Here is a 16300-nt window from a genome sequence, read left to right as displayed (position 1 = left end):
TTTCTAGGCTGCAAGTACAGATATCGTCACCTCAATTTAAAGCAGTTTTTAAGCAAATATTTCTTAAAAGGTTATAGAACATTCCAAAACACAAACAGCCATAGGTTTTACAACACAGGAGGATGTGTGTCAGTTCTGTAGGAGACAAATTCAATATGTCTCACTGTCATCCTCTTCCTTCAAAACTTGCCTCATTTGTTTCAATATTTATTTATTTATTTTTCTTAAAAGATGCAATGGAACTTGCCTCAACCAATCCCTCTCACCCCTTTACTTACAAATCTTCTGCTTTACAAATATTTAAAGACTTTGCTTTTACCATCTTTTGATTAAACATACTCCATAGTTCTCTCTGACAAAAGGATTGTCATCAGTCTTCAACAGTCAACCCCTCACTTTTAAATAGTGATCCCTAGTTTGTGAAATTGCCCACAAAATGCAATATCCTTTCCACATCCACAGCCTTCAGGATCTTACACTTTTCCATCAATCTGCGTCTATATCATCTAAACATCAGTGGATACAAGCCTAACCTTTCCAACCACTCCTCATAAGACAACCTGTCCATTCCAGGTAAATCTTCTCTGAACTGCTTCCAATTCACTTATACCCTTTCTTAAACAAGGAGATTATTAAGTAGGCACATTTCTCCAGATGTGGACTCATCAATGCCTTGTTTTGTTCAAGCATAACCTCTCCTTGTTTGTATTCAATTCTCTTTGCAACAAACGATAACATTCTATTAGCTTTCCTCATATTTGCCGCATCTGTTTGCTAATCTTTTCTGATTCATGGACTTGAACACCCAGATCTGTCTGCATCTCAGAGCTCTGCAATCTCTTGCCATTCAGATAATATGCTTTTTGTTTTAAATTTTTTCTACCAAAGCTAACAATTTCACATTCTCCCATATTATACTATACCCCTTTGTAGTCTCTTTATGTCCTCTTCACAACTTACTTTTCTAACGATTTTTGTGGCATCAGCAAAATTTAGCAGTCATATCTGATCAGCACTGGTCTGATGAAAAGTACAGTAGTAGATGCCAGGACCAGCACCAGACATAACCAAAAGTGAGATGCCAACCTGATGAAGTTACATCACAGGACTACTTCCATGTCAATCAGCAAATGTAGGAAATGACAGACAGAGCTAAGCAATTCCTTAAATAATACATCAGATCTAAGTTCTGCAGCCCTGTCAATTCCAGCCAGGAATGCTGGAGCGCAATTAAACTCACTGGAGGAGCTAGATCTATGAATAATCCCCTCCGTGTTAATAGGGGAGCTAAGCATATCAACAAAGACAACAATACTGAAGCACTGCAAGAACATTCAGCCAGAAGTACTGAGATGATGATTGTCTTGGATTCCCCCTGAGGTGCCCAGCAGCACAGATACCAGTCTTCAGCAAACTACATTCATTTCACATAATATTAAGAAGTGGTTGAACGCAATGGATACTGCAAATGCTACAGACCCTAACAAAATGCCAGCCATAGTACTGAAGGCTTGTGCTCGAGAACCAGCCAAGCCTCAAGCTAAGATGTTCCAGTGCAGTGACAATACTGTGATCTACCTGAAAATTTTTGAAAATTGTCCAGATATGCCCTGTCCATAAGAAAAACAGTTCAAATTCAACCCAGCCAATTACTGTCCCATCAGTGCACTCGACTAAAGTGAAGAAAGGGTCATTGAAACTGATATCGATCAGCACTTTTTGACAAAAACCGGCTCACAGATATTCAGTTTGCACTGCTCAGGCTATTCAGCTCTTGACCTTGTTGAATGGATGAATACCTGGAAGTTGATTTCCAGAGGTGATATGAATGTGACTGCCTTTGATATTAAGACTCATTTGACTGCCTACGACATCGAGCAAAACTGAAACCAATGGTAATACGAGGAAAACTAGATGGAGTCATACCTTAGAACAATGGAAGGTGGTTGCGGTTCTCTGTTTGGGACATCATTGCAGGAATTCCTCACTGTGGTGTTCTAGACACAACCATCCAGCTGCTTCAATGATCTTCCTCCATCATAAGGCCAAAGGTAGGGATTTTTGCAGATAATTGCACAATTGTCAGCATCAATCATGACTCCTGAGAAACTTAAGCAGTTTGGGTCTATATGCAGCAAGAACTAAACAACATTCAGGCTTGGGCTGGTAAGAAGTCAGTGCCAGACAATGACCATTGCCAATAAGAGAAAAACTAACCATCTCCCTTTGACATTCAACAGCATCAACATTGACAAATTCTCTACTTTTAACATCCGGGGGGTTACCATTAACCAACATCTGAACTGGAAGAACGACATAAATACTGGGGCTACAACAGCTGGCTGGAGACTGAGAATTCTGCAGTAATTCTAACTCCCTAAAACCTATCCATCATCTACAAAGTACAAGCTGGATGTGTGATGGAATACTCTCCATTTCCCCAATGAGTTCCACTTCAACAACCCTTGAAAAATTCAACTCCAACCAGGACAAAGCATTTGACCAACATCTGAAAAATTCACACCCTCCACTGCGATGCACAGTGGCAGCTGGCTGTACTACTTGCAAGATGCACTGCAGACATTCACCATTGCTACTTTGACTGCATTTTTTAAACTTGTGACATCTACTACCTAGAAGGACAAGGCGGCACGTAAATGGGAGTACCATGACATGCAGGTTTCCCTCCAAGGCACACACCATTCAGACTTAGAAGTAATTCAGTGTTACTTCACACTGTTGCTGAATTCAAAATGTGGAACTCTATTTCAAACAGTATTGTGTAACTACTCTTTATCAAAGACAGCGGTTCAAGAATGCAACCTCATCACCATGTTCTCAAGGGACAGATAATAACAGTTGGCAAAGCCAGCAACAGCCACATCAATTAAACAATCATATATAAAGAAGTAGAAATTCTACCTAGAAGTAATTGGGACACCATGATTTGGTATACAACTAAAAAACATTCAATTATGCACAGCAGACATGTCAGCGAGCATGTGTGCAATATGTAAAATTGGCCTTCGGGATTAGTGATAATGATTTTTATAGAAATGCAGCCAAATATAGTTTAGTCACAAGAAAGCAGAAAATGAGCAAATGTATTCTTTCTTGCTGTGACTAATCTGGATTTAATTAGTGCAATGTTTAATTCACTGTTAGAATAATCATTTTCATTCAATTCATATGCAAGAATAAACAATAATACCTTGCCAGAGTTTCATACAAAATTGATGCCACTTCTTTGTAGGCTTTGAAGTTATAGCTGACAGCCTGAAGATCAGGGCACAGTTGCTTTGCTTGTCCAAAAAACATGCCATTCTTAATTCCAACCTGTCTGCAGTAGAATGACGATAAAATCAATGACATACATACTTGTAATGAGCAAAAAAACCTTTGGTAAAATTAAATGCAAATTTTTTAAAGGAAGAATCTGTTCAGAGTCTCATATCCAATTTTCCAAGTCCAACTGACACTCTATACTTCCAGATGTTTTTGATCTTTACAACATCCGTATGGAACACCAAGGTTCTATTTACTTAGATTCAGATTTAAAATTACAAGATGGTACCTTTACACCTTTTCAAGGCTAGGCGAATGTTCAATGAATCTATGAAATTAAAATACCATTTAAAAATACAGTTACACCACAGTCAAAAATGTAACATGCTCAAGAGTTTTTAAAGTAAGGTTAACAGTGTAAGGAAATTAAGGTTTCATCAGATTGCGGCTGCAATGGAGGTTGCAGTCCGTGGGGACCTCTATGGCACACCATATGGAACAATGTAGAATCACCAACAAAATCTGAATTTGTCGTTCTGCACACGAACAGACTCCCAAAGGTGGCAGTTTCGGTGGAGTAATGACAGCATACAACAATTTTATTGTTATAACTTCAAAATCCAAGCCATAGAAAATGAAATATACAATTATAAAAGTACACTTCTTTAAAGAATTATCTTGTGAATCAAATCAGCATTTTGTTACCTTGCTTCATAGCTACAGGATGCAATTTCTGACATTGACAAGGCCATCACATCCACGCTAGTACCATTCACACAGGCAGGATTTGGATTCTCCCAGGTACTGCCATCTAATTTATCAGGCACTTTTTTCTCTTCTATAAAAATAATGACATGTACAGTGCTAATTTTACATTTGATTTCAGTTACATCCATGTCTCTCTCTCATAAATTAAAATTCCATAAAACCTAGGGGCCGAAGTTAGGCAAATCAAAAAGCATGCACACTGGCATTATGGCTCTGCACCCAACCACATTACTATCCCAGTAATATATTCAAACGGGTTCATTCTGCACACCTTTCCGATTAACATTGGTTTGTTCTTTTCAAAATTAGTAAAATCACTCAACGATTAAGTATATTAAGCTTGGGCTAACAGAATGGAACTTTGTAACATCTATTCCTGTACTTTTTGCTAAAGCTTACAAGGTGGTAACTCCAAAAGTTTCATAAGAACATAAGAACTAGGAGCAGGAGTAGGCCGTCTGGCCCTTCGAGCCTGCTCCGCCATTCAATAAGATCATGGCTGATCCTTTCGTGGACTCAGATCCACTTACCCGCGTTCTCACCGTATCCCTTAATTCCTTTATTGTTCAAAAAAAATCTACCTTTTTTTTGAAAACATTTACTGAAGTAGCGTCAACTACTTCACTGGGCAAGGAATTCCATAGATTTAACAACCCTCTGGGTGAAGAAATTCCTTCTCAGTTCAGTCCTAAATCTGCTCCCTCTAACCTTGAGGCTATGCCCTCTTGTCCTAGCTTCACCTGCCAGTGGAAACATCCTCTCTGCTTCTATCTTATCTATTCCCTTCATAATTTTATATGTTTCTATAAGATCCCCCCTCAATCTTCTGAATTCCAATGAATATAATCCCAATCTACTCAGTCTGTCCTCATAAGCCAACCCCCTCAACTCCAGAATCAACCTAGTGAACCTCCTTTGCACCCCCTCCAGTGCCAGTATATCCTTTCTCAAGTAAGGAGACCAAAACTGCACACAGTACTCTAGGTGTGGCCTCACCAGCACCGTGTACAGCTGCAACATAACCTCTCTGCTTTTTATTTCAATCCCTTTAGCAATGAAGGACAAAATTCCATTTGCCTTCCTAATTACTTGTTGTACCTGCAGACCTACCTTCTGTGATTCATGCACAAGGACACCCAGGTCCCTCTGCATAGCAGCATGCTGCAACTTTTAACCATTCAAGTAATAATCCTTTTTACTATTACTCCTACCAAAATGTATGACTTCACATTTATTTACATTGTATTGCATCTGCCAGACCTTTGCCCACTCACTCAATGTATCTATGTTCCTCTGCAAAGTTTCACAGTCCTCTGCACACTTTGCTTTGCCACTGATCATGCTACAGTTTTCTCTACAATAGGACAGCAGTTAAAAAAAAAATCATTGATCTGGTTAGGTAGGTATTAGTTAATTAGGTATTCAGTGGGAAAACTATTATTTGCACAAGCAAAACTGGTCAGTGTTTTGTTTTTAAATCTGTCTGCACAGCTGAAAAGGAACGTCCATGCAAATCAACATAGTATCAGCGTGTTCACAGCACAACAGGATGGTATTCAACTTTTACTGACAAGAAGCCAACAGTGATGGTAGATCTTACACCTATTATACAACTCAACTGATTATTTCCATTTGAAATGAAAAGAAAAATCAAACCTGTCATGAAACAGACAGATTTCTTACTATCTATTTAAATGTCTTGCTGTAAAGTCAAAAATTTCTCCAAATAGAACAGGGTTGTTTATCAATTGAAGAGATGTGTTCATGAATTATTCACTTCTGTTGAGTTGAGTTAACAACTTTAATGCTTGGTTGCGTAGAATCATACTTTACAGAAGAGGTCTTTCAGTCTATCAAGTCTGTACCATCACTCTGCTAACTCTACACTCATCCCACTTTCTCGCACTAGACCCATTGCCTTAAATATTATGACATTTCAAGAGCTCATCCAAGTTCTTTTTAAAAGATTGAGGTTGCCTGCCTCAACTACTCTCCCAGGCACCCTCAGGGTGTAAAATATTTTCCTCAAATCCTCTCTAAACCTCCTACCTTCCACCTTAAAAGTGCGTCCCCATGTTAGTGAATCTTCAACTAAGTGGAACAGTTGCTTTCTATCCACCCACTCCATACCTCTCAATCTTATACACTTCTATCAGTTTCACCCTTTATCCTTCTTGGCTCCGAAGAAAACTTTCACAGCCTCTCTTCATAGCTAAAGCACTCCAACCAAGGCAACGTCCTGGTGAATTCCTTCTAGTGCTTTTCTCCATGCAAGTTGTTTTAGAAATTAACCCTTAAACATAATCCCAAAATTCTTTCAATGAATACCACATGCAGTGAGAAATCACAAAATTTGATGTGCACACTAATTAAAAGCTACATATTTTGTTGAATCAATGGAAGATGAATACATATTACAAGAATCAGAAATCCCCACCTATCTTGCCTTTCATTAGCTTCTTTTGGTAATACTGCATTTCAAACTGTTGGTTAGTGTTTGGTCGGATAGGCATGTGACCATGACCTCTGTTGTGGGTAACGGCTACCGGCTTTCCTAAAAAGCAGAAAATGAAAAATTTTGATTGCATATTTTTCTGTACTTCACATCAAGCCAAACACAATTTATTTGAATTGAAGGAGGGTGAGAAAAAGGCAAAGAACACAAACAATATAAATTATTGGAACTCAAAAACAAATGCTTGAAAATAATTAAGTTCTAAATACTTCTAGATTCTATGATATTCGTGGTATTGCAACAGGATCCTCAGAACACTTCTTTTTTTAAGTTCACTCCTGGGATGAGGGTATCACTGGCTGGGCCAGCATTTACTGCACATCCCTCGTGCCCTTGAGAACATGGTAGCAAGCTTCCTGTTTGATCTGTTGTAATCCATGTGCCGTAGGTACACCAACAATGCATGGGGGGAGGTGAAATGTGCCCTGACATCTCAATTACTAGTCCAGTGACATTAGTACCATTTCACCATTGCCCCATTAATTGTTCCCACTTGCACTGAATGTTGAAGGCTTGCAGCCATTGAAAACAGCAGCTGTTCGGGAAATTCCTCATGATACTCCCATCTCTTCTGTTGAGTTGTCTTCAGGAATAGTGCCAGAAGACTGGAGACTAGCAAATGTTGTCCCCTTGTTCAAGAAGGGGAGTAGAGACAACCCTGGTAATTATAGACCAGTGAGCCTTACTTTGGTTGTGGGTAAAGTGTTGGAAAGGATTATAAGAGATAGGATTTATAATCATCTTGAAAGGAATAATTTGATTAGGGATAGTCAACACGGTTTTGTGAAGGGTAGGTCGTGCCTCACAAACCTTATTGAGTTCTTCGAGAAGGTGACCAAACAGGTGGATGAGGGTAAAGCGGTTGATGTGGTGTATTTGGATTTCAGTAAAGCGTTTGATAAGGTTCCCCATGGTAGGCTATTGCAGAAAATACGGAGGCATGGGTTTGAGGGTGATTTAGCCGTTTGGATCAGAAATTGGCTAGCTGTAAGAAGACAGAGGGTGGTGGTTGATGGGAAATGTTCATCCTGGAGTTCAGTTACTAGTGGTGTACCTCAAGGATCTGTTTTGGGGCCACTGCTGTTCGTCATTTTTATAAATGACCTGGATGAGGGCGTAGAAGGATGGGTTAGTAAATTTGCAGATGACACCAAAGTCGGTGGAGTTGTGGATAGTGCGGAAGGATGCTGCAGGTTACAGAGGGACATAGATAAGCTGCAGAGCTGGGCTGAGAGGTGGCAAATGGAGTTTAATGCGGAAAAAAGTGTGAGGTGATTCACGTTGGAAGGAGTAACAGGAATACAGAGTACTGGGCTAATGGTAAGATTCTTGGTAGTGTGGATGAGCAGAAAGATCTCGGTGTCCATGTGCATAGATCACTGAAAGTTGCCACCCAGGTTGATAGCGTTGTTAAGAAGGCGTACAGTATGTTAGGTTTTATTGGTAGTGGGATTGAGTTTCGGAGCCATGAGGTCATGTTGCAGCTGTACAAAACTCTGGTGCGGCCGCACTTGGAGTATTGCGTACAGTTCTGGTCACCGCATTATAGGAAGGATGTGGAAGCATTGGAAAGGGTGCAGAGGAGATTTACCACGATGTTGCCTGGTATGGAGGGAAGGTCTTATGAGGAAAGGCTGAGGGTGTTGAGGCTGTTTTCATTAGAGAGAAGAAGGTTAAGAGGTGACTTGATAGAGACATACAAGATGATCAGAGGATTAGATAGGGTGGATAGTGGGAGCCTTTTTCCTCGGATGGTGATGGCTAGCACGAGGGGACATAGCTTTAAATTGAGGGGTGATAGATATAGGACAGATGTCAGAGGTAGGTTCTTTACTCAGAGAGTAGTAAGGGCGTGGAATGCCCTGCCTGCAAAAATAGTAGACTCGCCCACTTTAAGGGCATTTAAATGGTCATTGGATAAACATATGGATGATAATGGAATAGTTTAGGTTAGATGGGCTTCAGATTGGTTTCACAGGTCGGTGCAACATCGAGGGCCGAAGGGCCTGTACTGCGCTGTAATGTTCTATGTTCTATCTCTGAAACTTGCTCATCCTTGTCTTGTTCCTAATGTTCAGTTCAGTGTGCAACAATAAAAGAAAAGCACACTTCTTTGCATTTTCCTTTCCTCCTATATAATATTTCAACCGAATATCCTCCATAAGACAGACACAGAATTAGGCCATTTAGCATATTGAATCTGCTCTGCCATTCTATCATAGATGATATGTTTCTCAAACCCATTCTCCCGCCTTCTCTCTGTAACCCTTGATCGCCTTACCAATCAAGGACCTATCACTGTCTTAAATAGACTCAATGACTTGGCCTCCAAAGCTCTCTGCGGCAAGGAGTTTTACAGAATCACCATCCTCTGGCTAAAAAAATTCCTCTTTATCTCAGTTCTAAAGGGCTGTCCCTTCACTCTGGACTGTGCCATTGGGTCTAGTCTCTCCTACTTGTGAAAACATCTTTTCCATACCCATTCTATCCAAGGCACTCACAGTACTTTGTAAGTTTCACTCTTCAAAGAATTCTAACAGATTGTCAGACACGACCTCCCCTTGAAGAAGCCATACTGACTCAGCTCTATTTTACCATGTATTTCCAAGGGCTCCACAATCTTATCCTTATAAGTCTACTCTAAATCTTACCAATGACTGACATCATGCTAACCAGCCTATAATTTCACACCTTCTGCCTCCATCCCTTCTTAAAGAGGGGTGTTATATTACCCTTCCTGACTCCAGTGACTCCTGAAAGATCACCACCAACATCTCCACAATCTACTCGGCTATCTTCTTCAGAACTCTCCGGTGTAGTCCATCTGGTCCACCTTCAGACCTTGCAGCTTCACTAGCACCTTCTCCTTAGGGACTCTCCTGAATCGCAAAGTTCTAGTATGCTGGTGTCTTCCACTGTGAAAACTGATGCAAAGCACCTACTCAGTTCCTCTGCTATTTCTTTGTTCCGCCTTACTACTTCTTCAGCCTCATTTTCCAGCAGTCCAATGTCCGCTCTTGCCTCTCTCTTATCTTTTAGATATCTTAAAAAACTTTTGCAATCTTCTTTTATATTACTAGCTAACTTACTCTCACATTTCATCTTCCCCCTGTTTATGGCTTTTTAAAATTATCCTCTGCTGGTTTTTAAAGGCTTCCAAATCCTCTGGCTTCCACTAATATTCACCAAATTGAATGCTTTTTCTTTTGCTTTCATGCTGTTTAGGACTTCCCTTGTCAGCCACAGGTGCCTCGTTCCCCCCTTAGAATGCTTCTTCTTTCTTGACATGAATTTCTGCCGTGCCTCCCAAATTACCCCCAGAAACCCCTGCCAATGCTGCTCCAGCATCTTCCCTCCCAACCAACTCTCTCATGTCTTTGTCGCTACCTTCACTCAATTGTAATACTGTTACATCTGATTCTAGCTTGTCTCTCTCAAACTGCAGGGTGAGTTCTATCATATTATGGGCACTGCCCTCTGCTGGTTCCTTCACCTTCAGATCCCTAATCAAGTCTGCTTAATTACACGTCAGCAAATCCAGGACCACCTGTTCCTTAAAGGGCTCAGCCACAAGTTGTGCCAAAAAATACCATCGCTAGACATTCCATGAATTCCTTTTCTTGAGATATACTGCCAACCTGTTTTTCCCAGTCTACCTGCATACTGAAGTCCCCTATGAGTATTTTAATCAAGGTATCAAACAAATTTACCAGGACCAATACTATACCATTGTCCAGGTATTATGATGACCAGGTGGCCATTGTTGCAAGCTAGTTTGGACAGGAAGTAGGTTAGCGACACTACCACTGCACTAGACCCTAAATCAGACATAATTGTTGGTAGCAGTAAATACTTCTTTTCAGTGTTATTGAGACTGCAAATAGCAGTCTCTTTATAGGTATTCAAGTAACAATGCAACCAATGTCCTCCACTGCATATAGTTATTAACACTTTTCAACCAACTTGTTACAGATCTCCCAATGACTCTGATGCGGTGATAGCATCCTGACCATTGTCCAGAAGGTTTGGTTCAAGTCCTACCTACTCTAGAGAAGCATCATACACATCTGAACAGGTTGATTAAAAATATCTAGAACTATCTAGCTTGCTAACAATTGTTTAGATGACCATTTCCATTCCAGTAACAAAAATGTTATCACAGTCATGCAGAAGCTGAATTTGACCCAACACTTAGACTCTGGCTCCCAGCCCAAAAATTAATCCAGGATCCAGTCTCAACTAGTTCTCAATCTTATTCTGAAATTTCCCTTCTATAAAAGCTGTACCCAATTCATCCTGGAACCAGACATCTGCTTGAACCTTTGTTCCAACCCATACCCTTCCTTCTGAAACCTGCAATCTTCACTTCTGACTAACAACCACTCAACTATGTCATTCCAACCCTATTATATAATTATAGCTTATTTATTAACTACAATATTTAAAAACCTTTAAATCTGGCATTATCACCATGCAAGTGTAAGTGAAGCCAATCTTGTGGAAATGCAAAGGAAATGTTGAAAGATTCTCCATATCATAAATGGTATAGATTGATTTTTTTCTTCTTACTTTACAAACATACAAACTAGCAGCAAGAATGGGCCATGTGGTCCTTCAAGCCTACTTCACCATTCAATAAGATCATAGATGAGTTGTTGTGTTTTGAATTCCACATTCTCATCTACTGCCAATGACCTCTTATTCTCTTGCTGAACAAGAATCTACCCATCTCTCCCTTAAAAATATTTGATTGCCCACTCCACCGCCTTCTGAAGCTGAGAATTCCGATGATGCAGAACCTCAGAACAAGTTTCCCTTCATCTACCTAACCGATCCTGCTTTTAAAAAGTGCCTCCTAGATCTAAATAAAAACTGAAAAACTGTGGCTGCTGTAAATCAGAGATAAAAATAGAAATTGCTGGAAAAGCTCAGATCTGGCAGCATCTGTGGAGAGAAATCAGAGAAAATGCTTGGGGTCAAGTGACCCTCCCTCAGAACTGAGAACAAGTTCCTTTTCACAAACTTTCCTTTCCATGCTGACACTTTTTTCAGTAGCTTGCGTTTTTTTCAAGTACCGGCTTACAACCTCCTTAATAATCAATTCTAACACGCTCCCTATGACAAGATGTCAAGCTAGCTGGTATATAGTGTCCTGAGTTCTACCCCACACTTCTTGAATAAAGGGGTTATATTTTCCAGTCTGACAGAACGTTTCTTGAACTTCATGAATTTTGAAATATTAATACCAACGCAACTACTACTTCACTAGACACCTCTTTTAAGCCTCGAGACGAAGTCCATCAGGACCCAGAGACTTAACAATCAATATTGCTTCCCTAGTGGTTATCATTAAGTTGCTTGCTGCCTTCTACCTCCTGGTTTATACGTATTACTGGGGTGTTTACTGTATCATCTATAAAGAAGACAGAAGCAAAATATTTATTACTTATATCAGCTATTTCTTTATCATCAACTATTAACATCCCATTATTATCCTCTAGAGGACCAACTCTCACCTCTTGCTGTCTGTTTTCACATTTCTAGCTAGTTTCCAGTCATGCTCTAATTTATTTGTCCCGATTAATCTTACAGACTTTCAATACTGTTCATTGTATTCTGGCTGGTAATCTGGCCTGTCACTCATCTTTGCACAATGATGTGTTTTTTCTTTATGTTTAACGCTTTCCTGAACTTCTTCAGGTAATCAGAGATGGTTGGTCCTCTCCTGCTGCTTTGTTTTTGTTACAGCACTTGATCTAAATAATCTGAAATATCTCTTTAAAGTACACCACTACTTCTTTACTGATCTACTGCCTAGTCCAATGTCCCAGTTCACTTCAGCTAGCTCGGCTTGCATGCCCTTATATGTAGCTGCCCTTATTTAAGTGTAAAATACCTGTCTTTGAACCACCAATCTCCCTTTCAAACTGGAGATAAACTTCAGTCATGTGATGATCACTAATACTCAGAATTGCCTTTACTGTGAAATCATGAATGTATCCTGTCACATTATATAATACCAATGCTAGTACAGATTACTCTCTAACCAAAACAAAAACAGAGAATGCTGGAGAAACTCAGCAGGTAGGGCAGCATCTGTTGAGAGAGGAACTGTGTTAATGTTTGGAGTCTGCTTGGATTCTTTTTCAACAGAAGCTTGCGATTAGTTCCAGACTGCTCTAAGAAACACTCTGAAGCATTCTATGCATTCTTCATCAAGGTTACTATCACCAATATGATGTTTTCCAGTTTACGTGGATTAAAATCACCCGCGATTATTGCTGTACCTTTATCAAAGGCTCCCAATATTTATTCTTGTAAACTTATTGCTAAGTCATGGTTACTGCCAGTGAGAGCCTGCAGATCACTGCCACTAATTACTTCCTTCCCTTACTATTACTCATCTCCACCCATACCAATTCAATCTTGATCTTCTGAATCAAGAACATCTCTAATATTGCACCAATACCATCTTTGATTAGAGAGCTTATCTTCTGCCTTTAAATAGCTTCCTTTCTTCTTGGATGTTCAGAACACAGTCCTCATGATCTTGCAAACAAACCTCTGTAATGGCCATCAGATTATATTTATTCTCTTCAATGTGCACTATCAATTCATTTACTTTGTTATGAAAGCTGTGTTCAGATACTGCGCTTTTAGTTTTGTCCATCACCTTAGCAGCATCTAGTCTTGACTACTGCTTTATACTTAACATTTTTCTCTGTCCTTTCCTTGCATTTTTGAGTCTTGCTTTACAACATTTGTTGCTTGCTCTCCAACCTCAATTCTGTCCCTTTATTTGTTAAATTTACTCAAGCTTGATCCATCACCACTCCCTCTTGTTTATTTTAAACCACTATCTACTTCCCTAGTTTTGCAGTTCATATGAAGATTGACCATCACACAGTCCTTGCGGAGACTGAGTCCTGTTTTCAAACTGAGGACATCCTTCATTATGTTGTATGACAGGTTCCCAATGGTATAGACTTGGATTATTTCTAGTAACTCAAACTGGGCATGCATGACCCATGTGGACCGAGCAGCAATAGCAAAATTGGACTCAACATAACTTGCAAACTAATGGATCAAACCTAGTTCAATTAAGAGTGCAGGAGCGCACGCTAGAAGCAGCACAAGGCATAAATAAAAATGCGGTGTCAACCTGGTGAAGCTACAAAACAGAGCTACTTACATGCTAAACAGCATACACTGCAAATGATAAACAGATTAAGTGATTCCACAATGTACAAATCTGCAGTTGCTGCAAGCTCCAGTTTTGATTGGTAATAGAGAATTAAACAACTCACTAAAGAAGGAAGCTCCACAAACATTCCCATTGTCAATTACGAGATAGCTCAGCACATTTGTGCAAAAGATAAGGATAAAGTATTTGCAGCAATCTTTAGCCTGAAATGTCAAGTAGATGATCCATCTCAGCTTCCTCCAGAGTTCCATCACATCACAGATGCCAATCTTCAACTGATTAGATGCACTCCATGTGATATCAAGAAATGGCTGGAGGGACTAAATACAGCAAAGGCTATGGGCCTTGACAACATTCTGGCAAAGTACTAAAGACATACACCAGAACGTGCCATACCCTTATCCAAGCTGTTTCAGTATAGCTGCATCGCTGGCATCCAACCAACAATACGGGAAGTTTCCCAGATATATTCTATCTACTTGCCTATTTGCACCTTATCAGTCTACTCTCAATCATGAGTAAACTAATGGAAGGTGTAATCAACTGTGCTATCAAGCTGTACCTGCTCAGCAATACCCAGCTCACTGATGCCCAGTTTGGATTCCACCAGGGCCATTCGGCTGCTGACTTCATTACAGCCTTAGTTCAAACAAGGACAAAAGAAATGAATTCCATAAGAGAGGTCAGAATGACTTCAACGCCACATTCATCTAAGTATGGCTCAACAGCTTTAGTAAAAATGGAAACAATGGAAATCAGGAGGGAAATTCTTACAGTTGAAGTCATATCTAGCAGAAAGGAAGAAAGTTGTGGGTATCAATCATTTCCCTCAAAAACATTCCAGCAGAAGTTCCCCAGGGTAGTGTCCAAAGCCCAATCATCTTCAGCTGCTACACCAGTGACCTATTCATAAAATCAAAAGTGGAAATGACCGCTGACAAGTGACAATTAACATTCAAACCATACAAGTGCAAGGTAACAACTATCCCCAGAATCAGGAACCTAATCATCGCCCCTTGTCATTTAACAGCATCAGCATTTCTGAATACCCACCATCAACATCCTAGGAGTACATGATGTGGAGGTGCCGGTGTTGAACTGGGCTGGACAGGATCAAAAATCACACAACACCAGGTTTTAAGTCCATCACATTTATTTGAAAACACTAGCTTTCGAAGCACTGCTCCTTCCTCAGGCGCAGTGTGGAAGAGGAGGTATACAGATACAGAAAGGCAAGAACCCTAAAAATGGCTCACTGACCGCCTTTTGCTGAATATATAATCAGTTAAAAAGGAGAGGCAGGTTTCTATTGATTAAAATGCAAACCCCAGAATTTATTTCACGTCATTGCCCTGGGATAATTAAAGGTTTTATCAATGTATCCAAGAAGTGACATCTCAGGTCAGACAATGCATTTTAGGTGTGAGGCCTTGTTTAGAATCTGTGATTTAACCTAGAGTCAGGCTGATCTTATATTTTTGCACAAAACAGAATGTATCTGCACATACACAAGCATCTTGGATGAAATAACTCATCCCACAGGTTTATATGTACATGCGTGCGTCTGTCCTTGTGCGTGTGCGCGCGTGAGGGAGGAGGGGTTTGAGAGAGGAGGAAAGAGAGGGGGAGGAGAAAGGGGGAAGGAAGGAAGGCCCTGTGAGAGAGCAAGGGTGGCTCTGTGAGACAGCATGAGCGCAAGACAGCGTGTTTTTGCAAGAGAGTATATATAGTGTGGTGGTGTCACATGTAGCATGACACGAACCCAAGATCACAGTTGAGGCTGTCCTCATGGGCATGGAACTTGGCTATCAGCCTCTGCTCAACGATTTTGTGTTGTTGTGTATCAGTCACAAGTATCTGCCGTGCACATGGTGGGTGATGTTCCCACGTGTGATGGTGGCATTCATGTCGATGATCTGGCATGTCTTGCAGAGGTTGCCATGGCAGGGTTGTGTGGTGTTGTGGTCGATGTTGTCCTGAAGGCTGGTTAGTTTGCTCCGAACAATGGTCTATTTAAGGTTTCATGGTTGTTTGAAGGCAAGACGCGGAGGCGTAGGGAAGATCGTGGCGAGGTGCTCATCATCATCAATAATATGTTGAAGGCTGTGAAGAGCATGGTGCAGTTTCTCCACTCTGGGGAAGTATTAGATGATGAAGGATATCCTATCGGTCGTATCCCGTGTCTGTCTTCTGAACAGGTCATTACAGATTTTCGCTGCAGCACCTCAGAACTGGCAATCAAATAATACCAGCCAGACTCGAGGTTAAAACACAAGATTCTAAACAAGGCCTCAAGCTAAAATGCATTATCTGACCTGAGATGTCACTTCTTGTGTACAGTGATAAAACCTTTAATTACCTCAGTGCAATGACTGAAAGAAATTCTGGAATTTGTATTTTAATCAATAGCAACCTGCTTCTCCTTTCTAACTGATTAAAGATTCAACAGGAGGCGGTCAGCAAGCCATTGTTACCTTTCTGCTTATAAATTCTGTATTGGTATACCTCCTCTTCCACACTACACCTAA

The 16300-nt window shown here is 40.3% G+C and overlaps 1 protein-coding gene across 2 annotated transcripts in view; it reads right to left on the bottom strand.

Annotated features, from left to right (window-relative positions):
- Positions 1-16300, bottom strand: part of rev1 (REV1 DNA directed polymerase) — a 126324-nt gene that overhangs the window by 78272 nt on the left and 31752 nt on the right. For both annotated transcript variants that reach the window (XM_048598002.1, XM_020528046.2), the window contains 3 exons: positions 6491-6607; positions 3991-4123; positions 3212-3340 (listed from right to left, as the gene is read on the bottom strand). In XM_048598002.1, the coding sequence (XP_048453959.1) occupies positions 3212-3340; positions 3991-4123; positions 6491-6607 (379 nt within the window). The remainder of the gene's footprint in view (positions 1-3211; positions 3341-3990; positions 4124-6490; positions 6608-16300) is intronic.

This window comes from Rhincodon typus, chromosome 6, assembly GCF_021869965.1.
Source record: "Rhincodon typus isolate 14 chromosome 6, sRhiTyp1.1, whole genome shotgun sequence".
Lineage (NCBI taxonomy): Eukaryota > Metazoa > Chordata > Chondrichthyes > Orectolobiformes > Rhincodontidae > Rhincodon > Rhincodon typus.
Note: the sequence above shows the minus strand (reverse complement) of the source record. Positions and strands in the feature narration are given on the sequence as shown.